The following is a 27,235-nucleotide window of genomic DNA, read 5'->3' as shown; positions in this document are numbered from 1 at the left end:
TCTAGTAGACTTTTATTTTTGGTTTGGGTACTCCAAACGAAATTATGTGTCTACAAGTACTCCTCTTTACTTGTATTTTAGATGATTACATGTTGTTTTTCTAAAATCAAGTAAAGACGTTACATTTCGTTCGAATTTTCTCTCTATTTTTTCTTATTGGTGCTTCCATATTGCTTCATTTAGATTGATGAGTTTGCCGGTATCCTTGTTTTATGGAGTAGCTCAATGTCGGGTTGCGTGTTTCATTGGGAAATAAGGATGACAAAATATACCATCTAAACCTCCACTTTTCGTACGGATGCTTTGTACTGCTTTTGCTTGCCTTGTGACGGTGAGGTGAAGATCTTATTTAGTATATTTCAATATTTAAAATCAATTTCATCAAAATTATTTTTTTCAAGTTTTAAATCAAATGTACAATTAAAAAGCCAGTTCACCGATACTTAAAACGACATAAATTATTATTATTATTTCTCCTTCTGCCTTTGGAAGGTGTGATCCGTGGTAGGACACTTAGCTGACCTTTTCGTTTCACCGAGTCACATATAAAATAATAGTATTGTATAATAGTACAATGTATTCTTTCACTTCAAGATATATAGTCGAAAATGGACGGCAGAAACCAATATATATTATAAGACCAATCACATGCCAACATCCTTATTTATATGTTAACTCCTCGCAACCGCGGGAGTTAAAACTGAAGTAGTTAACAAACTTGGAATCTTGCTTTGGAACTTCATATATGCAGGTACATACACGAGCATTTTGATCCCTTGAGCAAACAAAGAAAGAGAAAAGAACATTAACAATAAGAAGCACACACACATTTATTATATACACACTTCACAAACGGGAATTCGCTCACGTAGCAAACGAATTTGAGTAGTCGTTTGCAACAAGAAATTCTCATTTCATTCACTGAGATGAGACAATAATTAGATGATAACAAGGTCTACCTGCTCCGAAAAGTAACACGAGAGATAGTGTGGAAAACAAGAGCTTTTGTCCATATGTCTCTGTATAAAACAAAGCTCTTCTACTATGGTGTCTTGCTTCAATTATATTTTTTGTAACATTTCCACGTGTATCGCAGAAGAAGAATGGAGATGTCAACGGAGCAAAAGAAAGCCACCGATGTGGTTGAAAAGAAAAAGGGAGGTTACAGAACATTGCCCTTTGTCATAGGTGATCACCCTTTTCTTTGCATACATTAAAAACCATGGTTTTACTTTTGGCTCAATGTTGTGTGTTACTATTTGTGAAGTATATACCAGAAGTTAAGTTCCAATTTCTAACTTTTTTGTGGTTTTAGCAAACGAGACATTTGAAAAGGTTGCAAATGTGGGGCTCCATGTGAACATGATTTTGTACCTGCTACAAGAGTATCATTTTGACCCTGCAACAGCAGCTATTGTAATATTCCTGTGGAACGCTGTGTCCAATTTTTTGCCTATCTTTGGTGCTTTCCTTTCTGATTCTTGGCTGGGACGATTTCGCGTTATTGCATTTGGAACAGTCATCGACCTTGTTGTAAGCTAATACTACTTTAGTACTATACTCCTGGTAGTTTCCCTTTATTTCATTATTTATATATAAAAAAAAAATATACATAATCACTTATATGATTTTTACTATAAGTAGTATCAATTTTTGTCTCTTAATTAAGTTGTTTAGTTTCCAACAGTGAATACTATGTATTTATTATTTTGTTCACTAATAATGACTTATGTATTAAGCAGAAATTTATTCAAGCATAACCTTACTTGAGTTTCTTACATGTTGGTTTTTATTCTCATTGCAGGGCTTAGTTGTGTTGTGGCTCACTGCTATTATCAGGCATGCAAGACCTGAATGTCATGAAGAACCATGTGCAAAAGCTACGGCACCACAACTCGTGTTTCTTTTCTCTTCCCTTGCTCTCATGGCTCTTGGAGCTGGTGGCATTAGGCCATGTACCTTAGCCTTCACTGCTGATCAAATTCACAACCCTGAGAAACCACAAAATGAGAGGACCATGAAGAGCTTCTTCAACTGGTACTATGTTTCGGTTGGCGTTTCAGTAACGGTTTCGGTGATATTTATAGTGTACATCCAAGTTAAAGCAGGATGGGTTGTGGGTTTTGGGATTCCTGTAGGGCTTATGACATTTTCTGCTATCATGTTTTTCTCGGGTTCTTCCATGTATGTCAAAGTGAAACCAAACAAGAGCTTGCTCACTGGCTTCGCCCAAGTGATTGTGGCAGCATGGAAAAACAGACACTTAACCCTGCCTCCCAACAACTCTGACATTTGGTATTTCCACAATGGCTCTCATCTTGTTCAACCAACAAACAAAGCAAGGTATGTGCCAATTTTCTCATTCCTTTTTTTTTCATCCAGTTAAACTTCTTTCAATTCCACACTTAACTCTATGCCTTGCATGGAGCCTATAGGGATAAATTATTAGATAATCTAGAACATTATAGTTCTTACTAAAGATCGATCAGAACTATGAACATATTCTTGAACTACTTAATAATTTCTTCTCTACAAATCAAGCACACCTCTAACACCTAAATTTGTTGTTGAAAACTGCTAGAGGACATTTTCTTGAGCATATTAATTAATTCAATATTTGATTCTCCCTGCCTAGGTACTTGAACAAGGCTTGCATGATCAAGAACAGAGAGAAAGATTTGGACTATGATGGGATGCCGATTGACCCATGGAGTTTGTGTACAGTGAGACAAGTAGAGGAATTGAAAGCCATAATCAAAGTCCTTCCCATTTGGTCCACTGGCATCATACTTGCCACCACTATAAGCCAACAATCATTTTCTGTGGTCCAAGCAACCACCATGAACAGGGTGGTGCTTCACATGAACATTCCATCAACCAGCTTCAGTGCATTCATAATCATCACTTTGACCGCATGGGTGGTTGTTTATGACCGCATTCTACTCCCCTTGTTTCCTAAGGGAAGAGGACTCACCGTTAAGCAAAGGATGGGAATTGGGGTAGTGATCTCATGCTTGGCCACTCTAGTGGCAGCATTGGTGGAGAATAAGAGAAGAAATGAAGCCATAAGGGAAGGGTTTATAGACAACCCCAAAGGAGTGGTGAATATGTCTGCTATGTGGTTAGTACCCCAATATTGCCTATATGGTTTAGCAGAGGGTTTGAATATCATTGGACAAATAGAGTTCTATTACTCTCAGTTTCCTAAGGCAATGTCAAGTATTGCTATTTCCCTGTGTACTTTTGGCTATGGAGTGGGGAACTTGTTGGGAAGCCTTATTGTGAAGATTGTGCAAGATGGGACAGGAAGAGGAGGAGGAGATAGTTGGCTAGCATCAAATATCAACAGAGGCCACTATGATTACTATTATGCCTTCCTTTTCATTCTCAATTTGGTTAATTTACTGTACTTCCTCATATGTTGTAAGGCTTATGGGAGTACTAATGATATAAAAATGTGGGATGAAGAGGTTGAGACAAGAGTAATATCAAAGAAAGAGATGGACACAAAATGAAGAGGGGAGGCGAGAGTAAAAAAAAACTGACTTTTGGACACCTACAAAGCCATTTGACATTTAATAAGAAAGAGATAAAAAAAAGTTGTATCCATATCATATATGTGATAAAGAAAAGAGAGATGAAAAAAATATAAATATTGATTAGGTGTTTTGAAAAGTGGAGTCTCCAAAAATTATTGCTCTATTTTACTATAGTACTTGAAATTTGTGTATTCAGATTATTTAAATATATTATATCAACAAAAATGATACTTGTATATTTTACAAGTACTTGAAACATTGCAAGACGTGTGTATTTAGATTATTTACATATATTGTATCAACAACATTTTTGCTAACTTTTATTTTTATATAAAGTATAAATTCAACAATCAAGTAAAAATCAAATAATGAATATAGGTGCAATCAAAATCAATTTAAGCATGTTCTATAATAATAATAAAAAAAAACAGGTTAAAAAAGGCTAGAATTTATTTACACATAGCATTTATTTTCTTTGATATAATTAGTTGATAGTCTTAAATGATTGTTTTCACCGATAAGTCAATTAAATGAAATTGAATTTGAATTTCTTAAATAAAAGTCTTGACGTGTTCTTTTTAATCTATTAATTAAATATAGTCAATCTAAAACTTAAAGAGGGGTCTTATAGTTCGTAGTTCTTATTGTGTTATTTTTATTTTATTTTTTTTGTCTTTGAGTTCTTCCTTTTATGATTTTTTCTTCTTCATTTTAATAGCTAATTGTGCGTAGGAGTTTTGTTTTTAAGATTGATGTCACTTTATGAACATGTTAATAAATTAATTTATTTAATTCTTGTGTGTATCTTATTTCTTTTTTATTTCATTGTACTACCCTTTTTTTATGTTCAATGAATTTGACTAGCTTATGAAATTTAGATAATGTAACTTTAATTTGATACTTTTGGATATATGATTTAAAATGAATTTTCACATTAATTTATGTTGTATGTTCACAGAAAAATCCTTAATTAAAATTTCATTTTCGTCCTTCATTTCTTTCTTTTTTTTCCCCCTCTTTTTAACCTCTCCATCAATGATTTATTTATTTTTATTTAAAAACGAGTACTTAGCATCATCCAATTTTTATATTACCTCTTAACTTATTTTTGGAGGAGAAAAAAGTTCACGAATTTGACTTTTGAAACTAAGTAAATGTGTAATGAGAGTAAAATAAAAATGTATTCGGTGATATTAAAATAGTTTAATCATTTTTTTTTTCATTCATACATTACAATTTTATAAATTTTATCATTTAATTTTTGAATTTACATACATATATTAATTGATGGTGAAATAGTATTAGTTGAGGTATATGAATAGTGAAGTATAATATTTATAGTTTGAAGAATGCAAGTAAATATGAGGGAAATAAGGTTGTTTGAATAGATGTAAGTTGTGTTTGGAGAAATATTGTTGTGTGTTGTGTGTTGTGGAGAGGCAGAGGCAGAGATGGATCCTCCGCCGAAGAGCTGGAGCATCCATACCCGAGCAGAGATAATCGCGAAATACGAGGTGATGGAGCGGGTGGGCTCCGGAGCCTACGCCGACGTCTACCGCGGCCGTCGCCTCTCCGACGGCCTCATCGTCGCCCTCAAGGAGATCCACGACTACCACTCCGCCTTCCGAGAAATCCACGCCTTGCAACTCCTCCAGGGCTCCCCAAACGTCGTCGTTTTGCACGAATACTTCTACCGCGACGACGAGGACGCCGTCCTCGTCCTCGAGTTCCTCCGCACCGACTTGGCCACCGTCATCTCCGACGCCGCCAAGGCCAACCTGCCCCTCCCCCCCGCCCACCTCAAGCGCTGGATGCTCCAGATTCTCTCCGGCCTCCACGCCTGTCACCGCCACATGGTCCTCCACCGAGATTTGAAGCCCTCCAATCTCCTCATTTCCGAACACGGCCTCCTCAAGATCGCTGATTTTGGACAGGTAGTAACCTCAACAATCACAAAACCCTAACCCTAATTCTTCCATTCATTCTGCTTTACATTCATTATTAATCTTCAAGTCATATCACTTGTTTTTTAATATTTTTATTTTAAAAGGAACAAAAAACATAGATTTAATTGCATTTTTTGCCTGCCAAGTTTCACTATTGTAATTGTGAAAGTTGAGAGTAAAATTCACGAGATTGTAAAACATGATTGACAGAATATACAATTAACCTAAAAACTTAATATAAGTTTTCTTATTTAAAGCTAAAGTTATTACAGGTGCTTAAACTAATCAACTATGGACATGAAATGAAAATCACACGATAGAGTATTATTTATCTAAAATCAGAATTACTGGTGGTGTGATTCCGGATTATTTAGTGTGTTTGGATTTTTCTCAGGCAAGGATTCTCACGGAGGCTGGATTTGACGCTTCTATTGATAATGAAGAATATTCTAGAGTTTTAGATGACACTCATAATAAGGATATGAATACTAACATTTATGATGGAAATGCAACATGCACCATAAGTGACATAGATAGGGAAGAGGAAGAGGAGGAAGAGGAAGGGAAAAAACTTGGTTGTTTCACATCATGCGTTGGGACACGTTGGTTTAGGGCTCCTGAGTTGCTTTATGGGTCTAGAGACTATGGTTTGGAGGTCGATTTGTGGTCCTTGGGATGTATCTTTGCGGAGCTTTTAACTCTGCAACCTTTGTTTCCTGGAACTGCTGATATTGACCAGCTTAGCAGAATCATTAGTGTTTTGGGTAACCTAGATGAGAGTGCTTGGGTTGGATGTTCTAAACTTCCTGATTATGGGATAATCTCCTTTAGCAAGGTGGAGAACCCTGCTGGTCTTGAAGCATGTTTGGCCAATCGGTCCCCTGATGAAGTGGCTCTGGTGAAGAGACTGGTTTGTTATGATCCAGCTAAGAGGGCTACAGCAATGGAACTGCTTAATGACAAGTACTTTAGAGAAGAGCCTCTTCCTGTTCCTGTTTCTGAGCTGCGAGTTCCTCTGACCAGGAAAGGGCAAGATGAGGATTCCCGTTCCCCTCGTGAGTGGGATGATTTCGATGAAGATTCTGATTTTGATGAGTTTGGTCCTCTCAATTTCACAAGGACTGGTACCGGTTTCTCCATACAGTTTCCTTGAATTCAAGGTACTTCATGTTATTGAAAAGAAAATTCTCTATCTCTCTCTCGCTTTTTCTGATTTTACATTCCCTTTTGTGAACAATGGGATAAATTTTTGAAAAGTAACCATGATGGATTGTGTATTAACATGACATTCATAGTTGATATACATGGACTTGTATCTTTTCATATTTACACATAATGATAGCACCTACTAAAGTTATTTTTGTGTTTATTCCTCTAATGACATGACCAAGTAAAAAACTAACTGCAAGAGTATTCATATCCATTATGCTTTATGCAGCGTCATTTAAATACCGACTTTTTATGAGTGGAAGTGGCAAATTTTGCAGTTCAGCTATGTTAGCAGGGGGTCTTTGTGAACTAAGACGTTAAAATATATTTTGTCTATGCTTTATATTTTTAATAAGATTTAAAAAAATTAAGTAGATGAATATATTTTTAACCAACTCTGTTACCCTTTTATATGCACTCCACTACCTGTTTTTGTCTCTACATAAATACTAATTTGTCATAATCATTCATTGGAGAGAAAAGCACGGCGTACATTGTCATTAATAGAACACAGAAATAGATAACGAAAATGATAGAAATTGCATGATTATATGTAATCCACTTTAAATCCATGTACCATGGTCTGAAAAGAGTATAAAAAGGGAGGTTATATGTTGCTTATGACTGATTGGTTCTCCACTTGTCTTCTTGATTAACATATCTTATAAGCCATATTTTATAATCGTTAATACCCTTTTTGATCTTAAATAGGCTACTGCGTAGACATAATGAAGAGAATCATATGATTCATATTTTATCCAAGTTGATGTCCATTTCATAATGTCGATCGAGAGGGAGTCAAAAGAAAATGAATTAATGAAACGAAACAAATGTTTGATGGCTACAACTTATATGGCTCTCAAGCCCGGGCTAAACAAATAAAATCATAGCCACTCCAGACTGGGTAGTTGTTTATGATTAAAGCAGTTTTTATTGAACATCATCAAACTTAGGTTGGATGAATGCACTAAACTACCCATGCCCCTTCCTTTCTAAACGTTAAGCCCCAATTTGCTGCACTTCAGGTCTTCCTCAAATTTATCGACGGGATCACTCACTCTGCTTGCGTTTGTAAATACTATTTTATTGTATGCACTGAGGCAACAACCAATAATGCAATGAAATAACAAACTGAAAGGGTAAAGGAATGTTATCCGTAGTTAACAATGTAAAAAGAACTGAATTAGATACTTATGGGGGGCATAAGCAATTTCCTAATGCCTTCTCTGTTATGAAACTTAAATTAGGAGTTATTTTGCTTTAATAATAATAATGGTGTTAATTATGAGAGGCATTTAAAATATGTAAACGTTGTTTTTTTGTCAGCTACAAATAAGTGTAATTTCATTTGTAACAAAAATTAGAATATAGAGAGTTTATTTGCTCCCAATTTTATGCCTTTGTTCTTAACAAATTGGCATCAGAGCTTGTGTGTAAGGTGAGTGTGTGAAGCCGACCTGGTGTACCCAGTCCGAGAGAAGAGAGTCAAAAAGTCTTGTCAGGTGTGTGAGTGGAGAGTATACACTCAAGAGAGATGGCAGGTTTAACTAATGGCATTCCACTACCCAAGTTGACTAAAGATGTCAACTACGATAACTGGAAGTTGCAGATGAAGGCCCTTCTCGGCTCCCAAGATAACTGGGATGTGGTTGAGAATGGGTACGAGGAACCGGTGACCATTGAGGGGTATACAAATGCCCAACTGAATGCATTGAAGGTTGCTCGGGCAAAGGACAAGGCAGCACTGTATTTGCTGTACCGAGCTGTTGACGAGTCGGGTTTTGAGAAGATTGCTAATGCTAAATCTTCAAAAGAGGCATGGGATATACTCGAGAAAGCAAAAAAGGGAGATGAACGCGTGAAGCAAGTTCGGCTTCAAACCCTTAGGGGCGAACTGGAAAACATGAGAATGAAGGAATCCGAAGGAGTATCCGAGTACATTACTCGGGTGGAGACCGTGGTGAACAAGCTGAACAGGAATGGAGAGAATCTTCCCTCAAGCCGAGTTGTGGAGAAGATCTTAAGGTCATTGACAGATGACTTTGAGAATATAGTGTGTGCAATTGAAGAGTCCAAGGATCTGTCAACGCTCACTGCCGAAGAGCTTACTGGGTCCCTGGAGGCGTATGAGCAGAGAAAGAAGAATAAGAAGGAGAAGGGGGAGTCCCTTGAACAAGCTCTCCAGGCAAAGGCGACAATAAAGGATGAGAAGGTGCTCTATGCTCAGAATAATAGAGGCCGAGGAAGAGGTAGAGGCCTAGGTGGTGGAGGAAGAGGAGGACGAGGTAATGAGTATGTCGGCCAACAAAACTGGCGTGGCCGAGGTCAGGCTCGGGGTGGCCGAGGTCAGGCTCGGGGTGGCCGAGGTCAAGCTCGGGGAGGCCGAGGTCAGACCTGGGGTGGCCGATTAAACACAAATAACAGTATTGAATGTTATAACTGTGGGAAGTATGGACATGTTGCCAAGGAGTGTTACTCGATCAAATGCTACAATTGTGGAAATCTGGGTCATATTTCCAAAGATTGTAGGTCCGAGAAGAAAAGGGAGGAAACAACCAACTTCCTTGCCGAGGAAGAAGATGAAGGATTGCTGCTAGTGACAACTATTCCAGAAGCCGAGATCAAACCGAGTTGTTCTGATAACTCAGTTTGGTACTTGGACACCGGCGCAAGTAATCACATGTGTGGTGACGAGCATTTATTCAAAATGCTTTCAAAGGAGGAGTTCAGATGCGTTTCTTTCGGCAATGCTTCAAAAGTAGCTGTCAAAGGCCGAGGAACGATCTGGTATCAACAGAGAAATGGAAAAATCGGAGAGATCAGAGATGTATACTACGTACCTGATCTCAAAAGCAACATATTGAGCATGGGACAGTTAATGGAAAAAGGGTACTCGGTTATGATGAAGGACCGAGAACTACAACTGAAGGATAAACTCGGAAGACTCATTGCCCAAGTAGAAATGAAGAAAAATCGCATGTACAAACTTGAGCTGAAAATAGTTCAAGATGAATGCATGCAACTTGATTTGGTGGATGAGGCCATGAAGTGGCATCGGAGGTTCGGTCATCTTCACTTTAGGGGGTTGACCGAGCTGGTGAAAAAGGAGATGGTGATTGGACTGCCTAAAATGGAGTTTGAAAAGAAGTTCTGTGAAGAATGTGTGATCGGGAAGCATGCGAGGACTTCTTTCCCAAGGAGTTCTGAGTACCGAGCAAAGGAGCAACTCGGACTGATCCATACCGATCTGTGTGGGCCGATAACTCCAGAATCATTTAATGGTAAGAAATATTTCGTCTCTTTCATTGATGATCTCTCAAGAAAGACATGGGTTTATTTTTTGAAGGAGAAATTAGAAGTGTTTGAAACCTTCAAGAAATTCAAAGTGATGGTAGAGAAAGAGACGAGTAAATTCATCAAAGCAGTCCAATCTGACAGAGGAGGCGAGTTCACTTCCTTTGAGTTCAACAAATACTGCGAGGAACATGGGATCAAGCGTTTCTTGACTGCCCCATATTCTCCACAGCAAAACGGTGTAGCAGAACGGAAGAACCGAACTATTTTTGATATGGTTCGTTCTATGTTGAAAGGGAAGAACATGCCGAAGAAGTTTTGGGCAGAGGCGGTGTAGTGTGTAGTCTATGTACAAAATAGATGTCCACATGCAAAGTTAGGAGAAAAGACGCCTCAGGAAATCTGGAGTAGCATGAAGCCGAGTGTCTCTCATCTTAGGGTGTTCGGTAGCTTGGCCTATGGGCAAGTACCAAGACAGCATAGGACAAAATTAGAAGATCGGAGCAAGAAGTACATATTCATTGGATATGATGAAAAATCCAAAGCATATAAGTTGTATGATCCTGATAACAAAAAAGTGGTGGTAAGCCGAGAAGTTCACGTAGAGGAAACAAAGCAATGGTGTTGGAGTAACTCGGCCGAAGTCGAAACCAGCTCGGACATTGTTGTACCATCAACAACAACTATGACCGAGTTCTTTGATGAAGAATCCGAGCCACAACAGCCCAGGATGAGAAGTCTGCGAGAAATCTACGACACTACAAGTGAAGTTCATGTTGTATGTCTTCTGGCCGACTCTGAAGACTTGAGTTTTGAGAAAGCTGTCCAAGATGAGAAGTGGAGAACAGCCATGGATGAGGAGTTTGAGGCGATTGAACGTAATAGAACTTGGGAACTGACCAACCTTCCTGAAGGAGCTCAACCCGTTGGAGTAAAATGGGTGTACAAAAAGAAGATGAATGCTGAGGGAGAGGTTGAGCGCTATAAAGCTCGGCTTGTAGTAAAGGGCTATAAACAAAAGGAAGGAGTAGACTATGATGAAGTATTTGCTCCTGTCACAAGAATGGAGTCAATCCGACTTCTGATCTCGTTAGCTGCTCAGAGACATTGGAAAATTCTACAGATGGATGTAAAGTCAGCCTTTCTAAATGGAGTGCTGAAGGAGGAGGTGTATGTAGAGCAACCACTTGGTTACATGAAGAGAGGAGATGAAAAGAAGGTGTTGAGATTGAGAAAAGCTCTCTACGGACTGAAGCAAGCTCCTCGTGCTTGGAATGAAAGGATCGATGAGTATTTCATGAAAAACGGGTATGAGCAATGTCCATACGAGCATGCCTTGTACATAAAGAAATCAGGAAAGGATATGATGGTAGTTGCTCTCTATGTAGACGACCTCATATTCACTGGAAGCAATGCAAAGCTGATTAAGGAGTTCAAGGAGATAATGAATAAAGAGTTCGAGATGACAGACTTAGGCCTGATGGAATATTTTCTTGGCCTAGAAGTGAAGCAATCGGATGAAGGGATTTTTATATCCCAAGAAAGGTATGCACTTGAAATCCTAAAGAAGTTTAAAATGGAGGATTGCAACCCGGTTTCTACTCCAATGGAACCAGGCACGAAACTTTCAAAGTTTGATGGAGGAGAACGAGCTGATTCTGGGAGATATCGAAGCTTAGTCGGAAGTCTGAGATATCTTACAAGCACGAGACCCGAGTTAATGTTGAGTGTTGGGATAACAAGCAGATTCATGGAGGATCCGAGCTACACACATTGGAAGGCCTTGAAGAGAATTTTGAGATATGTTTGAGGAAGTGTGTCACTAGGTCTTTTCTATTCAAAATCGGATAACTACCGATTAGTGGGTTACTCGGATAGTGATTGGTGTGGAGATGTCGATGATAGGAAAAGTACTTCGGGTTATGTATTTCTACTCGGGAATACGACTTTTACTTGGCTGTCAAAGAAGCAACCCATTGTAACTCTGTCGACTTGCGAGGCCGAGTACGTGGCGGCATCTTGGAGCGTATGTCATGCAGTTTGGCTTTCAAATTTATTGAGGCATATGGGAGTAATCCGAGATGAAGAGTTGTGATCCGAGTTGATAACAAGTCGGCAATCGAGTTGGCAAAGAACCCGGTTAATCATGGAAGGAGCAAGCACATCGACGTCCGATTTCATTTCATCCGAGAACAGATCAGAAAAGGAAAGGTCGAGTTCGAGCATGTCAGAAGCCGAGTTCAAGCTGCAGACATATTCACCAAGCCACTGCCAACTACACTGCTGGAGAATTGCAAGAAGCTGATTGCCAACTACACTGCTGGAGAATTGCAAGAAGCTGATTGGAATGAGAGATGGAAAAAGTATTTAAGTTTAAGGGGAGATTTGTTATGAAACTTAAATTAGGAGTTATTTTGCTTTAATAATAATAATGGTGTTAATTATGAGAGACATTTAAAATATGTAAACGTTGTTTTTTTGTCAGCTACAAATAAGTGTAATTTCATTTGCAACAAAAATGAGAATATAGAGAGTTTATTTGCTCCCAATTTTATGCCTTTGTTCTTAACATTCTCAAGTATAGGAGTTGCTCTTGCTCAGCGTGGAAGCACTGACGTCAGCACTAATTCCCTTTTACCACAATCTACATCCATAATCTACATCCATGTTAACTAGTCTTTTAGCAATATTATCGATTATTGATAATTTCTAGACCAAAAGATGAAACTATTAATTAACCAAGGGCAGCAGTAGTGGTAGCGGCCAATAAATTTTGCATCTTAGTATTTTATTTAAAAGACATTATTCTTGGAACACTGGGGCAATCACCAGTGGCGGAACTTAGATTAAAATTTTGGAGGTGCTAAATTAAATTTTTTATATATAAATTAAAAATTTTATCAATTAAAAAAATATTCCTTTTTTTTTATTCAAATTGAATATACATGATAATAAAATCTCAAAAATTTATTATCATTCACTAATTATTTTATAAAATAATTATATAAATATAATATTAAATATATATAATTCTTTTTTTAGAAAAATTTGGGGGAGCCGTGGCTCCCCCAGTCCCCCAAGAAGATCCGCCACTGGCAATCACACCTGCAAATAGCTAAAGAGTTTTCAGCGAACAAATATCAGTTGAGAAACACAACAGAATAGGCAAATGGCGGTTCCAAGAACATGAATTGCCTTGAGTTCAACATGTCACCTTTGGCAAAGCTTTTTGCTATTTAAGGCAAATAGTTTCCTGTCTTCAAATTCAAAAACTAATTCACAAATACATCCCTCTCCAGTCGTCACTAACAGTCACTGAAATTCTCCAAAAATATCTTCAAATGAATATCTCTCTCCAGCTTAAATTTTTTGTATTTGCAAAAATTATGATTTGATTCCTAACAATTTGATTAAACGATAAAAGTTTCTTATTACTCGCGTCAACTTAGATTAGTATATTGTGGTAGTTTGTAGAGAAGGAAAAAGAATTTTTTTTATATAAACAAATATGCGACCACAATAGATAGTGTAACAAATAATTTGTTTAAAATAATAGTAAAATTATAAGAGATAATAGAGTGATTAACAAGTTTTTGTTTATATGTATGTTTAAGTAAATTAAAAAGAAGAAAGTGTAACAAAAGATAGTTTCAATGTGAATAATGATGATTTTATTTTATTAAATAAAATAAATTAAAAAAGATTGAATTTTAAAATTAAAGAATACATGGTGAAAATAAATCATTTAAAACAATCTGTATAATCTTTATGTTAAAATTTAAAATTTAAATGGTAATTTCAAAATTATTTTCACAAATAAGAGGTTAACTCCATGTCAATTCCCAACACTCAAGATTTTTTAAATAATAATAAATGCATCTACCCAACAAATAATGAATTTGGGCGAACAAAGACAATCAAAGATGACCAATACAACTCAAATAAAAAAAAATGAAAGTAAGAATAATGAGTGAGAATAAGAAAAAATCACACGATATCTCTTATGTTTTGATTTATTTATTTATTTGATAATTAACTTTTTTCTTCAAATCAATATCCAAAGTAATTTATTCCTCTTTCTGTTTAATTTCCATTGAGTAACACTAATCACTCAAGCAAACACACGGTCCGCAAGGAAAGAATAATATTTATTACTTGACAATGGAATTAAGAAGAAAAATGGTAGAAAATTTCTCCTTTTGATGAATAGAAAATAGAGCAAAAGATAAAGTAGAAATAAATAAATAAGTAAATTATATATAAAATATCTTACACGTTAAAAATATTAATTTTTTTAACTCTATTATTTTGTTCTAAACATAAAATTAGTTTTTATTTATTTATTTTTATATTTTAAATAATTATTTAATTTTTAAAATTATATATAAATAATTATATAATTATATATACACACGATAAATCATAGAAAAGTATTATTTTTAGAAATTTGACACTTTCTCCTTTCCATTTTTCTGCAGTGGGGGTCGCTTATAAACAACTCTCTGTGTCACATTATGTCACATTAGCTTCATTTTTTCCTTTTTTTCTTAAGAACTGGTGCTTATATAAGTAATTTTAGTAAATTTTAAGTAACTTACTTTCTTTTCAAGCTGATGTGACAAGTAGAGTTGCTTATAAGTAACCCCATTGGAGATGCTCTAAACAAGGAAATGTCACACAATCTCTTTTATTTCACTCCTTTTATGTTTTTTCCTCTAAAATCTCTTGATCGAAACATAACAGATAAGAGACTTCTAAAAAAGGTATTGGGAATACTAATAGGTTATTAAATCTAATACCTTACTCTTCTACCCTCAGAATACCTATTACAGTTATATAGATTCATTTGCTATAATTTTCAATATGAAAGTTACTCATTGAAAAACATTGAACAGTTTGTATTGACATCAAAATTTGTGTCGCGGTGTATATATCTAGCTAGAGCCTTTTCTTCATGATAATCGAACTACTTGAAAATGGAGAATATAAGTTGGAGAATGATGATTATGGCCTTTTTAATCCTCACCTAAAAAAGAATCGAACAACGGCTACACTTTTATGACGAATTACTCTCAGGTTGGCTTATATTGGGCTTATTGTAATTTGTAGGTGTGGGTCTCACCTGGTCCAATTTCATACACATCCTTAAAATATTTAATGCCTACTTCCATTCAAGTTTTTAACCCTCTTAAAGTCTTTTCACATGGAATATTTAGTTTAATGGTTTTATCACGTTTTCTATTGTGCTGCCACAATTCCCTTTCCGCCACGTGGACTTTATTATATACTCCTTTTCTATTCACCTCAAAAAATATCAACATTTCATTTTCTTTTCTTGACCAAAATTTTCCGTTGGTCCCAGAAAAGGAAAAAAAAATGTAATAAAAAAATGAAATTTAGAGATTATTAAATATTTTACAAATTTAAGAAAATGAATCACAATTTCCGAACAGGAAATGATAGTGGCATAAACCGTAAAAAAAGGTTAGCTCTCGGAAGTCAACAACTCGGGTGGGACCGCTTTATTTTAGCGCCAAATTCTCTCTTTATTTACATCTTAGGTTTAACCCCAAACCAAAATCGTCTGCTTCAGACCCCACCGTCGTAAAGTGAGGCTTCGGCTTAAAATCGCACACGTGTCCCCCACGAACGAGCGATATGGAAGATGGGTTTGAACGAGTTTTGAATCGGAGGGCGGAGAAGGAAAGAGGAGCGAGGCTTCTATGAATTTGCGCCGCGTGATCGGTACTTTAATCGGATACCGCACGATGAAGAGTTGAGGAAGATCTGGCCGTTGAATATTTACGAAAATTGAATTTGAAAAGCTTGGGAGAGAGAGGGAGGAAGAGAGTGGGCGAAGGCGAAGACGAAGAACGCAACGCCACCAACAAAACTAAGCCAAAGCCCCTATTTTTCTGTTGTATTGTATTCTGTAATCGCGCACTTTTCTTTGTTTCTTTCTCTCGCTGCGCTGTGTCGGTGTTTCTTTGGATCGAATTGTCCTGATTCGAGAGCTGCACGCACAGTCGCGCGCCCTTTGGATCTGAATTTCAGCTCACTTTTTCTCTAATTCGTTAGTGATTGTTGTTGTTATCAATAATCGGAGGAGTGAGTGAGGTTTTTACTTTTCCCTTTTTTTATTTTTTTATTTTTTTCAAAATTATTGTTCATGGGGGAAGGTGAAGGTGAAGGTCAGGGGAGTGATTGCGCTCCCAAGAATGTTTCAAACGACGCCGTTCCCAATGCGTCCGATGTTCCCGCCAAGAAGCTCGCCAGGCAGCTCGATTTCACCGCCTTCGCCGGGATGCCGCCGGCGCCGCAGCCTCAGTCTCAGCCTCAGCCTCAGCTTCAGCCGCAGCCGCCGGTGGTTCTGCCGCAGCCGCCTCCTGCTGCTGTCAGGGTCGGGTGAGTTCTTGAATTTTCAGATTTCTCAGAAACATGATTGAAGGCAGCCAGCTTAATTATGTGGTTTTTGAAAAATGTCTGGTTTTTTGAAATTCCCGGATTGCGAGTTCGTGGATAAAGTTCCGATTTTGATGCTTCTGTTTGGGTTTTTAACACATGCGCGTTGTTATTCTTCGTGATTACTATTTACTCTTCCTTGCAGTTTGTTTTGTTAGTTAGGAAGTTGAGTTGCAATCGCACTTTGAGAAGTTTTCTATAGGAAATTTCCTTTCTGGTTTCGGCTTGAAAATGGTTGGGAAATGAGATACAAGTGACCGATAATTATTATTGGGTTTTGGTTGATTTAGCATGCATTAAATTTCTTTTACGGCTGAGGAGCTTGTTGATTTGAATTGTTATTTATTTTGGTATTTGGCCTTCAGTTAACGTTTGTTTTATTCAGGAAACCAGAATCTCCAAAATCAAGATCAAGGCCTGGCTTTGACATTAAAGAAGCTACTCCAAAGAAGCAGAAGCAGTGCAACTGTAAACATTCAAAATGCTTGAAGCTGTAAGTGAAATTCTGACTTTTTATATATGCTCTTGTTGTTGTGCTTTTGCAACTTTTTGGATGCAATGTGGAGCTAATTTTTGAAATGTCTTGAGCAGATATTGTGAATGTTTTGCTTCGGGAATATATTGTGATGGTTGCAACTGTGTCAATTGTTTCAACAATGTGGAAAATGAAGCTGCTAGACGAGAAGCAGTTGAAGCTACTTTGGAACGCAATCCAAATGCATTTAGGCCAAAAATTGCAAGCAGTCCTCATGGAACACGTGATAGCAGGGTATGTGGTTGCTTTTAGTTTTTCTAACCGTTAGTGTCGCCTGATATGTTTTATACTGTGCTCATTAATGTCAATTTTAGGCATTCTATTTATTGATTAGAACTACATCAGGCTTCATTCTGATCCACTGGATCAAGACATTTGTTGTGTTATCTTTTATTACTTTTCTTTAATTTTGTTGTATACTTTTATGCAAAAGGGATGTTTTCTGTATTATAATGAGAGGTCACTTTTGGTTCTGTAATTGTTTTTCACGTAGCTTAATTTTATATTCTATAATTATGGAATTATGCGTTTGCTTAAGACTCAACCATTCTTGGGGTTTACAATTTTGTAGAAATAATCAAATTTATTTGATATTAATCCTTACTGGCTATGTTAATTGTCTTTATCCCTTAATTTTCACTATGTTGATGTTATTTTTAACAACCCATAATTTAGATAATTTCATTTTTTGGATCTCCTAAAATGTAGTGTCAATGAAACTGATACATTTCATTTTTAGTGTCCTTATTTGCATTTTCTTTTAACATAGTAACAGTAGAATAGAAAGTCAATATAAATTTTCTATGAATCTAAGTATCTAACTAAAAGTAACCAAGACAAGTGACAATTTTTCCAACCACGTGACTCGTGTGCTGGCTTTTGAAGGTATGAAGTTTTTGTATGAGTCATATGGCAGCAGCCTATTGTTAAAATACCTGACAAATTCACTTATATATGCTCTAAAGTGTAAAGCTGTAAATAAATTTAAATTTTTCTAGTACTTGAAATGATATTGCATTTTATTTTATTTTTTACTGTTTTGCTGTTGACTATCTGTGAACTTCGAAATAAATGTAGGAGGATGCTGGGGAAGTTTTGATATTGGGAAAGCACAACAAGGGGTGCCACTGTAAAAAATCTGGGTGCCTTAAGAAGTACTGTGAGTGCTTCCAAGCGAACATTCTTTGTTCCGAAAATTGTAAATGCATGGACTGCAAAAACTTTGAGGGAAGTGAAGAGAGACAGGCTTTGTTCCATGGAGATCAAAATAACAACATGGTGTATATTCAGCAGGCGGCCAATGCCGCCATAACTGGAGCTATTGGTTCCTCTGGTTTTTCATCACCACCAATATCAAAGAAAAGAAAAGGTCAAGAACTCTTGTTTGGGCCAACCGTCAAGGATCCATCAGTCGGTAGGCTGGGACAACAGGTAAAATTTGTTAATAGTATAAGTTGTTTAGAGGTTTATTTTAACTTGGGAAATGGAGAAAAGAAGTTAGAGTTTATTTTTGTTAATAGCATTTTACAATTTACAGTCATAATATTTTCCCATTTAGAGTTTATATTTTCCTACTAAACATGAAAGATGTATTTAAACTTGATTTAGTCCTTATTTAATTGATATATTGTCCTTTTGATTTGTTCCAATGTGTCTAGTATGACTCAAACCCACGAGGGAAGCCTATCTCATAAAGCTAATCTATTGGGTAGGAGTGCCTCATGGTCATGGCCTAAGTGTCGCACCATGCTTCCGTATTTGCTTTGTGTGGATATAATATTGCGCATTCACCCAAAAGCCTGTGTCCGCAAGGGCCCATTCTGGATATCCAGTCAGAGTCTGACCCCTCTGGTGCAGGTATAGGGTTTCACTTAGTGTAGCCCTTTCTTTGGTAACTTTTTTCCAACTCTAGATTGCCCTATTGATGTCAATTGGCTCTCAATCAAAGCACCATTTGTTATGACTCAAGCTCGTTAGGAAAACCCATCCCAAAAGACTAGCCTTGTTTATGAGAGGATTACATGAATCATGTCTTAAGTATCACATTGAGCTTCCACATCTGCTTAATGTGGCACATAACAATGTCAACTTGTAATTTTATAGGTGAATGAATAAAGACAAATCAATTCTGCAGCTGAGGCTGAAAGTTTTGGTTCAATGCCATGATGACTTAACATCTGGTCTGGAAAAAAGTTCATCCATGAGTTGCTATAGTTCATATTAGCTTGCTGCAATTTAGAGTGAAACTATTAAGGGCATTTTTATTTCTCAATTTATAGACAGTAATCATGAATTATATATAATTTTTTAATGTTTACCAGGCAAACAATGTCAGAGTTCCTGCACCCTCCTCATCCTTGTCTCCTGTCCCAGGTGCTCGTGCTGGACCTGCAACGTTAGGTCCTTCAAAATTGATGTACAGGTAGGACTGGTTAAATTCATGATATGAAGATATATTTATTTTAGTCATTAACTTGATTACTGTTGAAGGTCTCTTTTAGCAGACATCATACAACCACAACACCTGAAGGAACTTTGCTCAGTTCTGGTGCTAGTATCTGGACAAGCCGCTAAGACATTTACAGGTATGTTGACATGTTAAATTTTCAACTATGAATTGTGTTATTTGTTTTGGAAGTATCATTACTGTTGTCCATATAAGACTTTCTAATTTGTCACTCTAGACACAAGTACATCAGAAAATGAGAAACTAAACTAGTTTTCAATCACAGTAAGGTTCAGAATTCAACATGTTTTAATTGGTAATATACCTGTAAAACACTAGTTTCCTTAATGGGAAATGAGGAAATGCAGTGCAATTAATTAAAAGTTGTTTATTTTGGGCTTTGAAGTGGGATTAATTCTATGGTACCTCTAAATGTTTGGTAACCCCCATTTGCTGATGTTATTTCCCAATAGATAAATGTTGGAGAGTTTGGATTTGGGAGGGAGTGCAAAGCTCAAGATGCTGGAGTTTCCAAAAATTTGAGCTCCTAAGAAACCTCTATTTTGATAAGCGACTATAGAAATATGATTATGAAACAGTTCATGAAACACTAATAACTATTTGGTTTCAATAAATGATTTATTTTTCTATTTTCTGTTTCATTCATAATAATTAAAAAAAAATATTACATTCATTTTATTTTATTTTCATAGATTTGTATTGGAAATGGTGAAAACAAGAATTCTAGTGAAAAGTAAACACAATGTGGCTTTTTCTTTTTGTAATTACAAGTAAAAAATAAGAAAATTGAAACAAAAACATTTCCCAAAACCGTACAGGCCCTAATACTCATGGTCCATGAATTTACACATGTAGTTTGAAGTAAACATTTTGGGCTAGAAACTTCTAGTTTTGTGTATAATAGATTATTCTAGTTGCTACCTACCAAGTGATATCACCCTTTATCCATGTACATTATTGATTTATTTTCTCACCAATTATTGTTATTACTATGAACAGACCAGAAAAATTTAATGGATAAGCACGCAGAAGATCAGACAGAAACTTCTCTTGCTTCTTCAACTCAGGAGCAATTACCAAGCCAAAAGGAAGCTAATGTTGAGAAGGCTATGGCTGATGATGATTGTTCGAGTGCAAACCAAACAGATAAAATCAGCCCAGATAATTCTTGTTCAGATGGTGCTGATGTCCCAAAAGGGAGGCCTATGTCTCCTGGAACTTTAGCATTGATGTGCGATGAGCAAGATACAATGTTCATGACTGGTGCCTCCCCTGTTGGATCAAGGGCGCATGCTTGCAACACATCTTTGCAACCACCTTATGGACAAGGAATGACAGAGGTCTATGCAGAGCAAGAAAGGATTGTATTAACGAAATTTAGAGATTTTCTCAATAGGGTTATCACTATGGGAGAAATTAATGGTAAGTTAATACTTTCCTCTGATCTAGTTATAATTTCTTTGCAAATAATTTCTTAAAATCCTATTCTATGAATCGGTACTCTTACAAATGGACATTCTCAACCTTCAATTTGAACAACACCCACCCTCTCAATAACTGCTTCTGCTTATTTCCATTAGTCGAGTTGTCTTTGTTACCGTCTTGTTATGTATCTGTAGTTGAATATGTATTATGTATGTGTAAAGTGACTGTATTTGGGCTATGGCTCCTGCACTCCGTCTTCTTTTATGAATGGGTCCTATATTTTCGGTCTCCATTCTGGATTTTGGTCACCATTGCTTTATTTAGGTTTGGGCTATGGCTCCTACACTCCTTCATTTGAATGGGTCCTACATTTCAGGCTCCATTCCAGAATTTGGTCACCATGGCTTTATTTTGGGATATGGGTTTGGATTTCGATTATGGCTCACAAAGCTCACTTGTGTGGATTGGTGGATTCTTTTCCTCTTGCAAATCCACCCGAAATCATTTGAATTTTGGCATTGATTCCAGGAAAAGGTTACTTCGGGCAGCATGTGTCTACACAGGAGGGATTGGAATCAAATTTTGCTGAATTCCAACACAAGACACTAATGTTTGGTCCAAAATAGGGGATCCAAACTATACTTGCTTTGTCAGCTGGATTGGTGGTCGGATATTGTTCACCTTGAGCGGAAGCAGGTTAGTCTGGTAGCCTCCAGATTAACTTGAGTGAAGGTGGGGTACTTGCAAAAGCACTTAGATGCTTAAGTTTAGGATTTAGGGTTTAGATGCTTAAGTCAGTAATTATCCCATAATAAGGAATACTGTCATAAACGTGTGTACCTGGGAACTGACATCAAGTGTGTGTGTGTGTGTATATATATATATATTATATATATTTATAGGTGTTCACTATGGGCTAGAACTGTGGTTGTGAGCCCAAGGCCCCTCAGGAAGGAATTACCCTACGTGATATCACTCTTCTCTCTTGTGTGTTATTTTAGGGTCTCTTGGTTCGGGTTAGAAAAGTAAAAGAATTGGGCTTAAAGCCCACTCCGTAACAAATAGAGTTTGGTCGTCTCTATAGTTGTATAGTGTACATCAATACAGATAGTCAGATTAGCCAGCTGTTTCTAGTTTATTAATGCATAGTTAGGCCTGCTTTTATATGGCTATGTCAATTGAAATGGTTTTGTAATTTCTGATTTCCGTAGCCTCAAAGTATTAATTGTGTTGGATTCCTTGTTTGACTCCGGCAGAAATGTACAAGTATAGTTTAGTTATAGAGACTGATGCAGCATCTTGTGTATTTTTGCATTACCTACTTTATTGTCTGAAGTGGCTAATTTCTATTCCCAATTTCAGAAACAAAGTGTTCTTCATTAGCCAGAAGTGAATTAGAGAGTCAAAAGGACCCAAACATGAATTGCACCGGAAATGCCAGTACTGAGACAGTGCATCAGCAGGGAGCCACTAATAACGGTGTTGCCAAAGCTGCGGGCACCGATGTTACTCTTACTTCTACATCTTTGTTCCCTGGTAGTCTTGTTCCTGAAAATGGGGATACTTATCCGAAGAAGGTTGAAAAATAGATATGAAAGGAATCAGTCTAACTTATTAGATGAGCAGAGATAACTCTGGAAGAATATTGTGTGAAGGTATGTTAGAACTCTGAAATGTAAAAACAATTTCATTCTTCATGACATGGCTTCTCTTTGAGGGGGTCAACTGCCAAGCACACACAGACCCTCCAACTAGTTCAACTAGGATCAATTTTTTCGGTTATCAATTTTCTTCTCCTGCTTCGCTCATTCATATATAGAAATCTGAATTAATTGCTCTGCTTCGCCATAACTTGTAAATTGCAGACTTGTAATTTCATAAAAGAAGCAATGTAACCTAGAGTTTTTTTCTTCCCCTGCTTTATTCATTATTGTATTCATATCAAAAGAATTTACAGTTTGAGCTAGAGCGCGTTATAAATTGTAGTTTTTTGTTACAATCAATAGCTTTATCCAATTTCCAAATATTTATAATTTGATTTGATTCTATAGTTTGTACTGCCCATAATTCTTTTGCATTTAAGTTGATGTAGTGGCAGACTTCGGCTTGTCCTCTTGGCGTGTTCTCGTTTCTAGTCTATTTTTGTGAAAGCGACAATTGAATACTTGTTCTTAGTCGTTTAGTAGTGTTGGGGTAAGAAACGTGTTATTACCCTTTTCAGCTCATCTGTTTTTATGATTTTTGTTCTTATCCCAAAAAGCAAAAATACAAGTTCTAAGTAGTCTGCAATTATTAATTTGTTTGATTCAATTTATTTTATCAAAATAATCATATATTTGACAATTTTTTATGAGTAAATAGTGTATATATCGAGTAATAAAGGTTTTTCATAGTTATCCAATTATAAATTGTCATATTATATATATATATATATATATATATATATATAATAGAGTTATTTTTTTTAAAAGTAATACTAAATGATTTTTTATTAAACTCCAAGCGTGTGGTTCAATAATAGGGGTTGATCCACCTTTAAGCAAGGTCAGGGGTTCAAATCTTGTCTTGTGTGATAAATAAAAAAAAATTGATTTTTTATTAGTTGAGAATATACAATATTTTAAATAGGTTTTAAACTCATTTTTAAAAATAGAAAAAAAAATTTCTAAAAAATTATTATTTCAATGTGTTCAATTAATTAAATTAAGATGATATGTTGAGAACAATTTTTTTTATTTGTGTTATTGATATGAAATATTTATTAATTTTATTATTGATTAATTTTTGTATCAAACTTTGTTAGTTATTTTTAATTTGAATTTTTAATCATGTTTTCTTTTTCTAAAAGATTCAAATCCGAGATAATTTATAGGATTTGAATTTAATTAATTATACTAAAATTAATGCTGTAAAATTCTCGTAAATATCTATAATACGTGGTAATATGAAGTTTTAACTGTGGCATTCAGCCGTTTGCATTAAAAGTGGCGAAGGATTTACTAAGACAATTTGTGCAAATTTTAGTTTCTAATGGAGATTTCCCATTTTTTTTTTGGCACATGAATTTTCCAATATGCACTAACAATATACTTTATACAGATGTGCTATTGATTTATTCAATAATTTTTATATTTGACTAGACAAAGTCGTGTCTCAAAGTGCATTTTAGTTTTTAATTGTTAGTTCTTTAAAAAAATTATATATCATTTTTTTTTTTTTGCATTTGTATCTCTTTGTCACAATAGTTATTAAAATAAAGAGATATTTTCTTTTGGCCTTTTTAATTATTTTGTTCCTATAACTAACTCTTTCTTTTCACACTCTCTTATGTAACTACTTACTATATTATTTTTCATTTTTAACAAATAGAGAGGCACCCTAGTATCTATAGGTGGGATGAATTTTGAACAGCTAATTTAAAATTGAAAAACGTGAGGAACGTAGAAGTGACAGACTGGGCTGCCCGGCACGGGTTTGTCCATTTCCAGCTTCGGGCCCTATTGGGCTAAGTACAAATAATTTGGTTTCTATTCGAATCACAAGATAGGTTTTAGTCGATATTAAGAGAAATGCTAGTTTTTAGACATTATTTTAAACATATTTTCTCTTAATAATTTTTATTATTTAAAAATATTAAAAATCATAAAATTTGATAAATCTTACACTCTGTTTAATAATTTTTTCTTACAATCATTTAATTTTCAATGAATTCTAATCGATATAAAAAAATAATTTAAAATATATTGCTAGTATTCCTCATAATTCAAATGTGTATTTTACACTTATGCTATGCTTGAACTTGATAAGAAATAAAAAAACAAAGAAAATAATAAGACTGATAAAAACAATAAGAAAATATGTTATTTAAATAAATAGAAATAAGAAGGATTTTTTTTTATTTGAACGAGTAAACAAGAAAGTTAAAAATAATAAGTAAATTATAAAACATTAAATTTAACATAAAATAATCTAAAAAATTTACCCCCCTTTTTTTTTATATTTGTATATATTATAAAAAATAATTTGATTTTAAAAACTATGGGAAATGTAAAAGCTGAAACGGCATCGTTGCAGTGGTAGAGCATAGTAGCAGCGGCGAAGGTTTTTGATTTGATAGTGTTAGACTTAGTGTTGCATTTGTTGAGCTGAAGAGAAGAATGGCATCGTCGAAGGTTTTGTGTAGGTTGTCGTGTCGGATACAGGCTCTTGTTCACAACAACTGCACCAAACCCTTACTCTCTCTTCACCCCAATCCTCTTTCTCTCTCTGCGCGACGCCTTTCTCGCACTTCCCGGTGAGACCCACTCCATAAATATTCCCCTTTTCCATTAAAGTTTCGTTCTTGAAAACCTAAGTGGCATTTTTGTCTGATTATTTTTATTATAATATTGTAATATGGTTGGTTAGGTTACCAGTGGAGTTGGGAAGCTTGGAATCAATGATGCCGTTGTATAGCGCGGTGGCTTCAGCTCGATTAGTGTCAAGCTTGTCCATTGAGTCTCCCGGGTGGGGATTAGTTCCTCAAGGTTTGTTCTTTTCTCTCAAATTGTTGTTCGATTAATTGTTTGTGGCATCACATTAACATATTTGATATGGGATTTGTGGTAATGAATGTTCTACTGCACACAACGCAAATAGCCCTTACTTTCTTCTTCTGTTTGTATCTTCAATTGTGGATGCTTTTCTTTTTCTATTTCTCAGATGGGAATGTTGATACTTGATATCTTGTGTTGTGTGTATTCTTGCTGTTTTGTTGCGGTTGTAATTTAGTTTGAAACTCGGTTTTCCCTTGCTTTAGGAATTTGAGCCATAAGTAGGGTGACTAAACCTGCCTCGATTAGCCTTTCAAGAAGGCATGGGTTTAAATGGTTGAAAATGTTTAGTTTGCTGATTAATGTGAACATACCATTAGGTTCTTGTTGGTTAGAGGTATAGCTTTGTCGTATATGGAAGTTTTTTTATAGGATGTACCGTATCATCAGCACTTGGATATTGGGAGTATTTATATTTGTGATAACTGATAGAATTTACTTAAATGTGAGTGAATTGGTCATACGACTCGTACCATTTTCATTTAACCCATTGTTTCTAAATTTTGGAAGCTCTGAATCTAATGTTAAAGTCAGAAGAAAAAAAAAAGACAGATATTGTTGTTCATGTGATAGAAATAACACTACAATAGTTGTAATATGACTTCAAAAATGCCAAAATCATGTCGGTATTATTTTAATGAAGTTTTACTGAAGTGAATTCCACGAGTCTTAACTGTTAACTAGAGGTACCTGATGTACAAAAAGGCAAATATTTGCTTTTTTTTTTATTTTTGCATAAATTTATACTTGATAACTCGACAAAATTAAATATCATTGTGTTCTTTTACACTTTGTTAGAAGTAGAGAAGTAGCCTGGATGAGTCAATAGCTACCTTTAATGTGAGTATTGGTATACACTGATTTATCAGGAATTTTTTTTTGAAGTACATTGCTCATAAGATAATTGCACATGTCTCATTTTCCCTTCTAATTTGAGGTACCTGATTTAATAACTGAACGGAAAGAACTTACTGTAATGCTTCCATTTGTCTATTTTGCAGGTATTTCCATGCCTTTATGACAGCATTTGTCTGCACTTAATTGCTGCAAGGTAGCAGTTTCATTGGATGGCAGGCTCATTTTGATGTTTCCATTTGTTGTATTCTTGAGGCAATTAACCTAGGATCCTTCATCTGATATATTTGAGGAACATGCAGTGCAATTGATGTTGCTTATGTATTGGTTGGTTCATTTTATCTTTATATGTTTCTGGAATATCTTTTTTGGATTTTCCAGTCTCTGGATGAGTTTTTTTTGTTAACGAATAATGCATTGAAGTGAATTATATCTGAGGAGTTAATCCATTTACTTGTTAGTGTTTCCATGATTACTACAGTTCTATGGTATTTATAAATCATTGTCAAACCAAATATGATATTGTAGTAGCGGAGTGCTACCAAGTGGGGAATGAGACTCATATTTTGTTGGACTCACATGAATTTTATCTAATAAGAGGAGTACGAGTAAGAGCCTTTGTGGAAGTTGTTATCATTAGTTAAAGGTTCTGCATCCTTGGTTAACAGTTGACATAGATGGAATGATTGATGATAAAATAGATGGTTGCTTTAGGACATGCTAAACCTTTACCTGCTGTTGACGCCTACCCTTTTATTTCTATATGTATTACAATTCCATTTTGCATTTGTTTATATCTAAGATTAGTTGAATGGTTTTCAAGAATACTTTTTTTTTTTTTATCCCAACCAATAAAAATAAAAATAATTTATTTTGTTGAATCCTGGGTTAAATTTTTCATATTTAGCATT

General features: G+C 35.6%; 4 protein-coding genes across 6 annotated transcripts; all 4 read left to right on the top strand.

Moving 5' to 3' along the window:
- The first annotated feature begins 580 nt into the window (after positions 1–580).
- LOC109803357 (protein NRT1/ PTR FAMILY 1.2) lies at positions 581–3,801 on the top strand. Of its 2 annotated transcripts, none has more exons than XM_020364892.3 (5): positions 581–751; positions 1,097–1,188; positions 1,316–1,533; positions 1,805–2,343; positions 2,636–3,800. In XM_020364892.3, exons 2-5 carry the CDS (start codon positions 1,104–1,106, stop codon positions 3,513–3,515), a joined length of 1,722 nt encoding a protein of 573 aa, XP_020220481.1. In that variant the 5' UTR covers positions 581–751; positions 1,097–1,103; the 3' UTR covers positions 3,516–3,800. The 2 variants fall into 2 exon arrangements, with proteins under 2 accessions (XP_020220481.1, XP_029128189.1); XM_029272356.2 differs by lacking the exon at positions 581–751 and adding an exon at positions 775–1,021 and having other exon boundaries at positions 2,636–3,801.
- A 1,085-nt stretch (positions 3,802–4,886) lies between these two features.
- LOC109803412 (cyclin-dependent kinase F-1) lies at positions 4,887–6,854 on the top strand. Its single transcript, XM_020364974.3, has 2 exons — positions 4,887–5,473; positions 5,880–6,854. The coding sequence occupies exons 1-2, from the start codon at positions 4,991–4,993 to the stop codon at positions 6,636–6,638; spliced, it is 1,242 nt and encodes a 413-aa protein (XP_020220563.1). The 5' UTR covers positions 4,887–4,990; the 3' UTR covers positions 6,639–6,854.
- An 8,984-nt stretch (positions 6,855–15,838) lies between these two features.
- Positions 15,839–22,791, top strand: LOC109803353 (protein tesmin/TSO1-like CXC 5). 2 transcript variants are annotated; one of them, XM_083069030.1, is made up of 8 exons: positions 15,839–16,393; positions 16,836–16,943; positions 17,042–17,219; positions 18,063–18,416; positions 19,307–19,407; positions 19,476–19,570; positions 20,452–20,874; positions 21,406–21,573. In XM_083069030.1, the coding sequence occupies exons 1-8, from the start codon at positions 16,158–16,160 to the stop codon at positions 21,501–21,503; spliced, it is 1,593 nt and encodes a 530-aa protein (XP_082925156.1). In that variant the 5' UTR covers positions 15,839–16,157; the 3' UTR covers positions 21,504–21,573. The 2 variants fall into 2 exon arrangements, with proteins under 2 accessions (XP_082925156.1, XP_082925155.1); XM_083069029.1 differs by lacking the exon at positions 21,406–21,573 and adding an exon at positions 22,240–22,791 and having other exon boundaries at positions 15,846–16,393.
- A 2,151-nt stretch (positions 22,792–24,942) lies between these two features.
- On the top strand, positions 24,943–26,777 carry LOC109803416 (uncharacterized). The gene is made up of 3 exons (XM_020364980.3): positions 24,943–25,171; positions 25,285–25,403; positions 26,471–26,777. Exons 1-3 carry the CDS (start codon positions 25,035–25,037, stop codon positions 26,488–26,490), a joined length of 276 nt encoding a protein of 91 aa, XP_020220569.1. The 5' UTR covers positions 24,943–25,034; the 3' UTR covers positions 26,491–26,777.
- The last annotated feature ends 458 nt before the right edge of the window (positions 26,778–27,235 follow it).

This window comes from Cajanus cajan, chromosome 2 (genome assembly GCF_000230855.2).
Source record: "Cajanus cajan strain Asha chromosome 2, NIPB_CcT2T_4, whole genome shotgun sequence".
NCBI classification, from domain to species: Eukaryota; Viridiplantae; Streptophyta; class Magnoliopsida; order Fabales; family Fabaceae; genus Cajanus; species Cajanus cajan.
This window is presented reverse-complemented; position numbering and strand designations above follow the sequence as displayed.

Coding starts and splice junctions, on each gene's coding strand:
- LOC109803412 (XM_020364974.3), top strand. CDS start 4,991: ATGGATCCTCCGCCGAAGAGCTGGAGCATCCATACCCGAGCAGAGATA. Junction 5,474..5,879: donor AGATCGCTGATTTTGGACAG/GTAGTAACCTCA, acceptor GATTTTTCTCAG/GCAAGGATTCTCACGGAGGC.
- LOC109803357 (XM_029272356.2), top strand. Junction 1,189..1,315: donor AACATTGCCCTTTGTCATAG/GTGATCACCCTT, acceptor TTGTGGTTTTAG/CAAACGAGACATTTGAAAAG. Junction 1,534..1,804: donor GAACAGTCATCGACCTTGTT/GTAAGCTAATAC, acceptor TTCTCATTGCAG/GGCTTAGTTGTGTTGTGGCT.
- LOC109803416 (XM_020364980.3), top strand. CDS start 25,035: ATGGCATCGTCGAAGGTTTTGTGTAGGTTGTCGTGTCGGATACAGGCT. Junction 25,172..25,284: donor CGCCTTTCTCGCACTTCCCG/GTGAGACCCACT, acceptor ATGGTTGGTTAG/GTTACCAGTGGAGTTGGGAA. Junction 25,404..26,470: donor GTGGGGATTAGTTCCTCAAG/GTTTGTTCTTTT, acceptor TCTATTTTGCAG/GTATTTCCATGCCTTTATGA.
- LOC109803353 (XM_083069029.1), top strand. CDS start 16,158: ATGGGGGAAGGTGAAGGTGAAGGTCAGGGGAGTGATTGCGCTCCCAAG. Junction 17,220..18,062: donor ATGGAACACGTGATAGCAGG/GTATGTGGTTGC, acceptor AAATAAATGTAG/GAGGATGCTGGGGAAGTTTT. Junction 19,408..19,475: donor CCTTCAAAATTGATGTACAG/GTAGGACTGGTT, acceptor TTACTGTTGAAG/GTCTCTTTTAGCAGACATCA.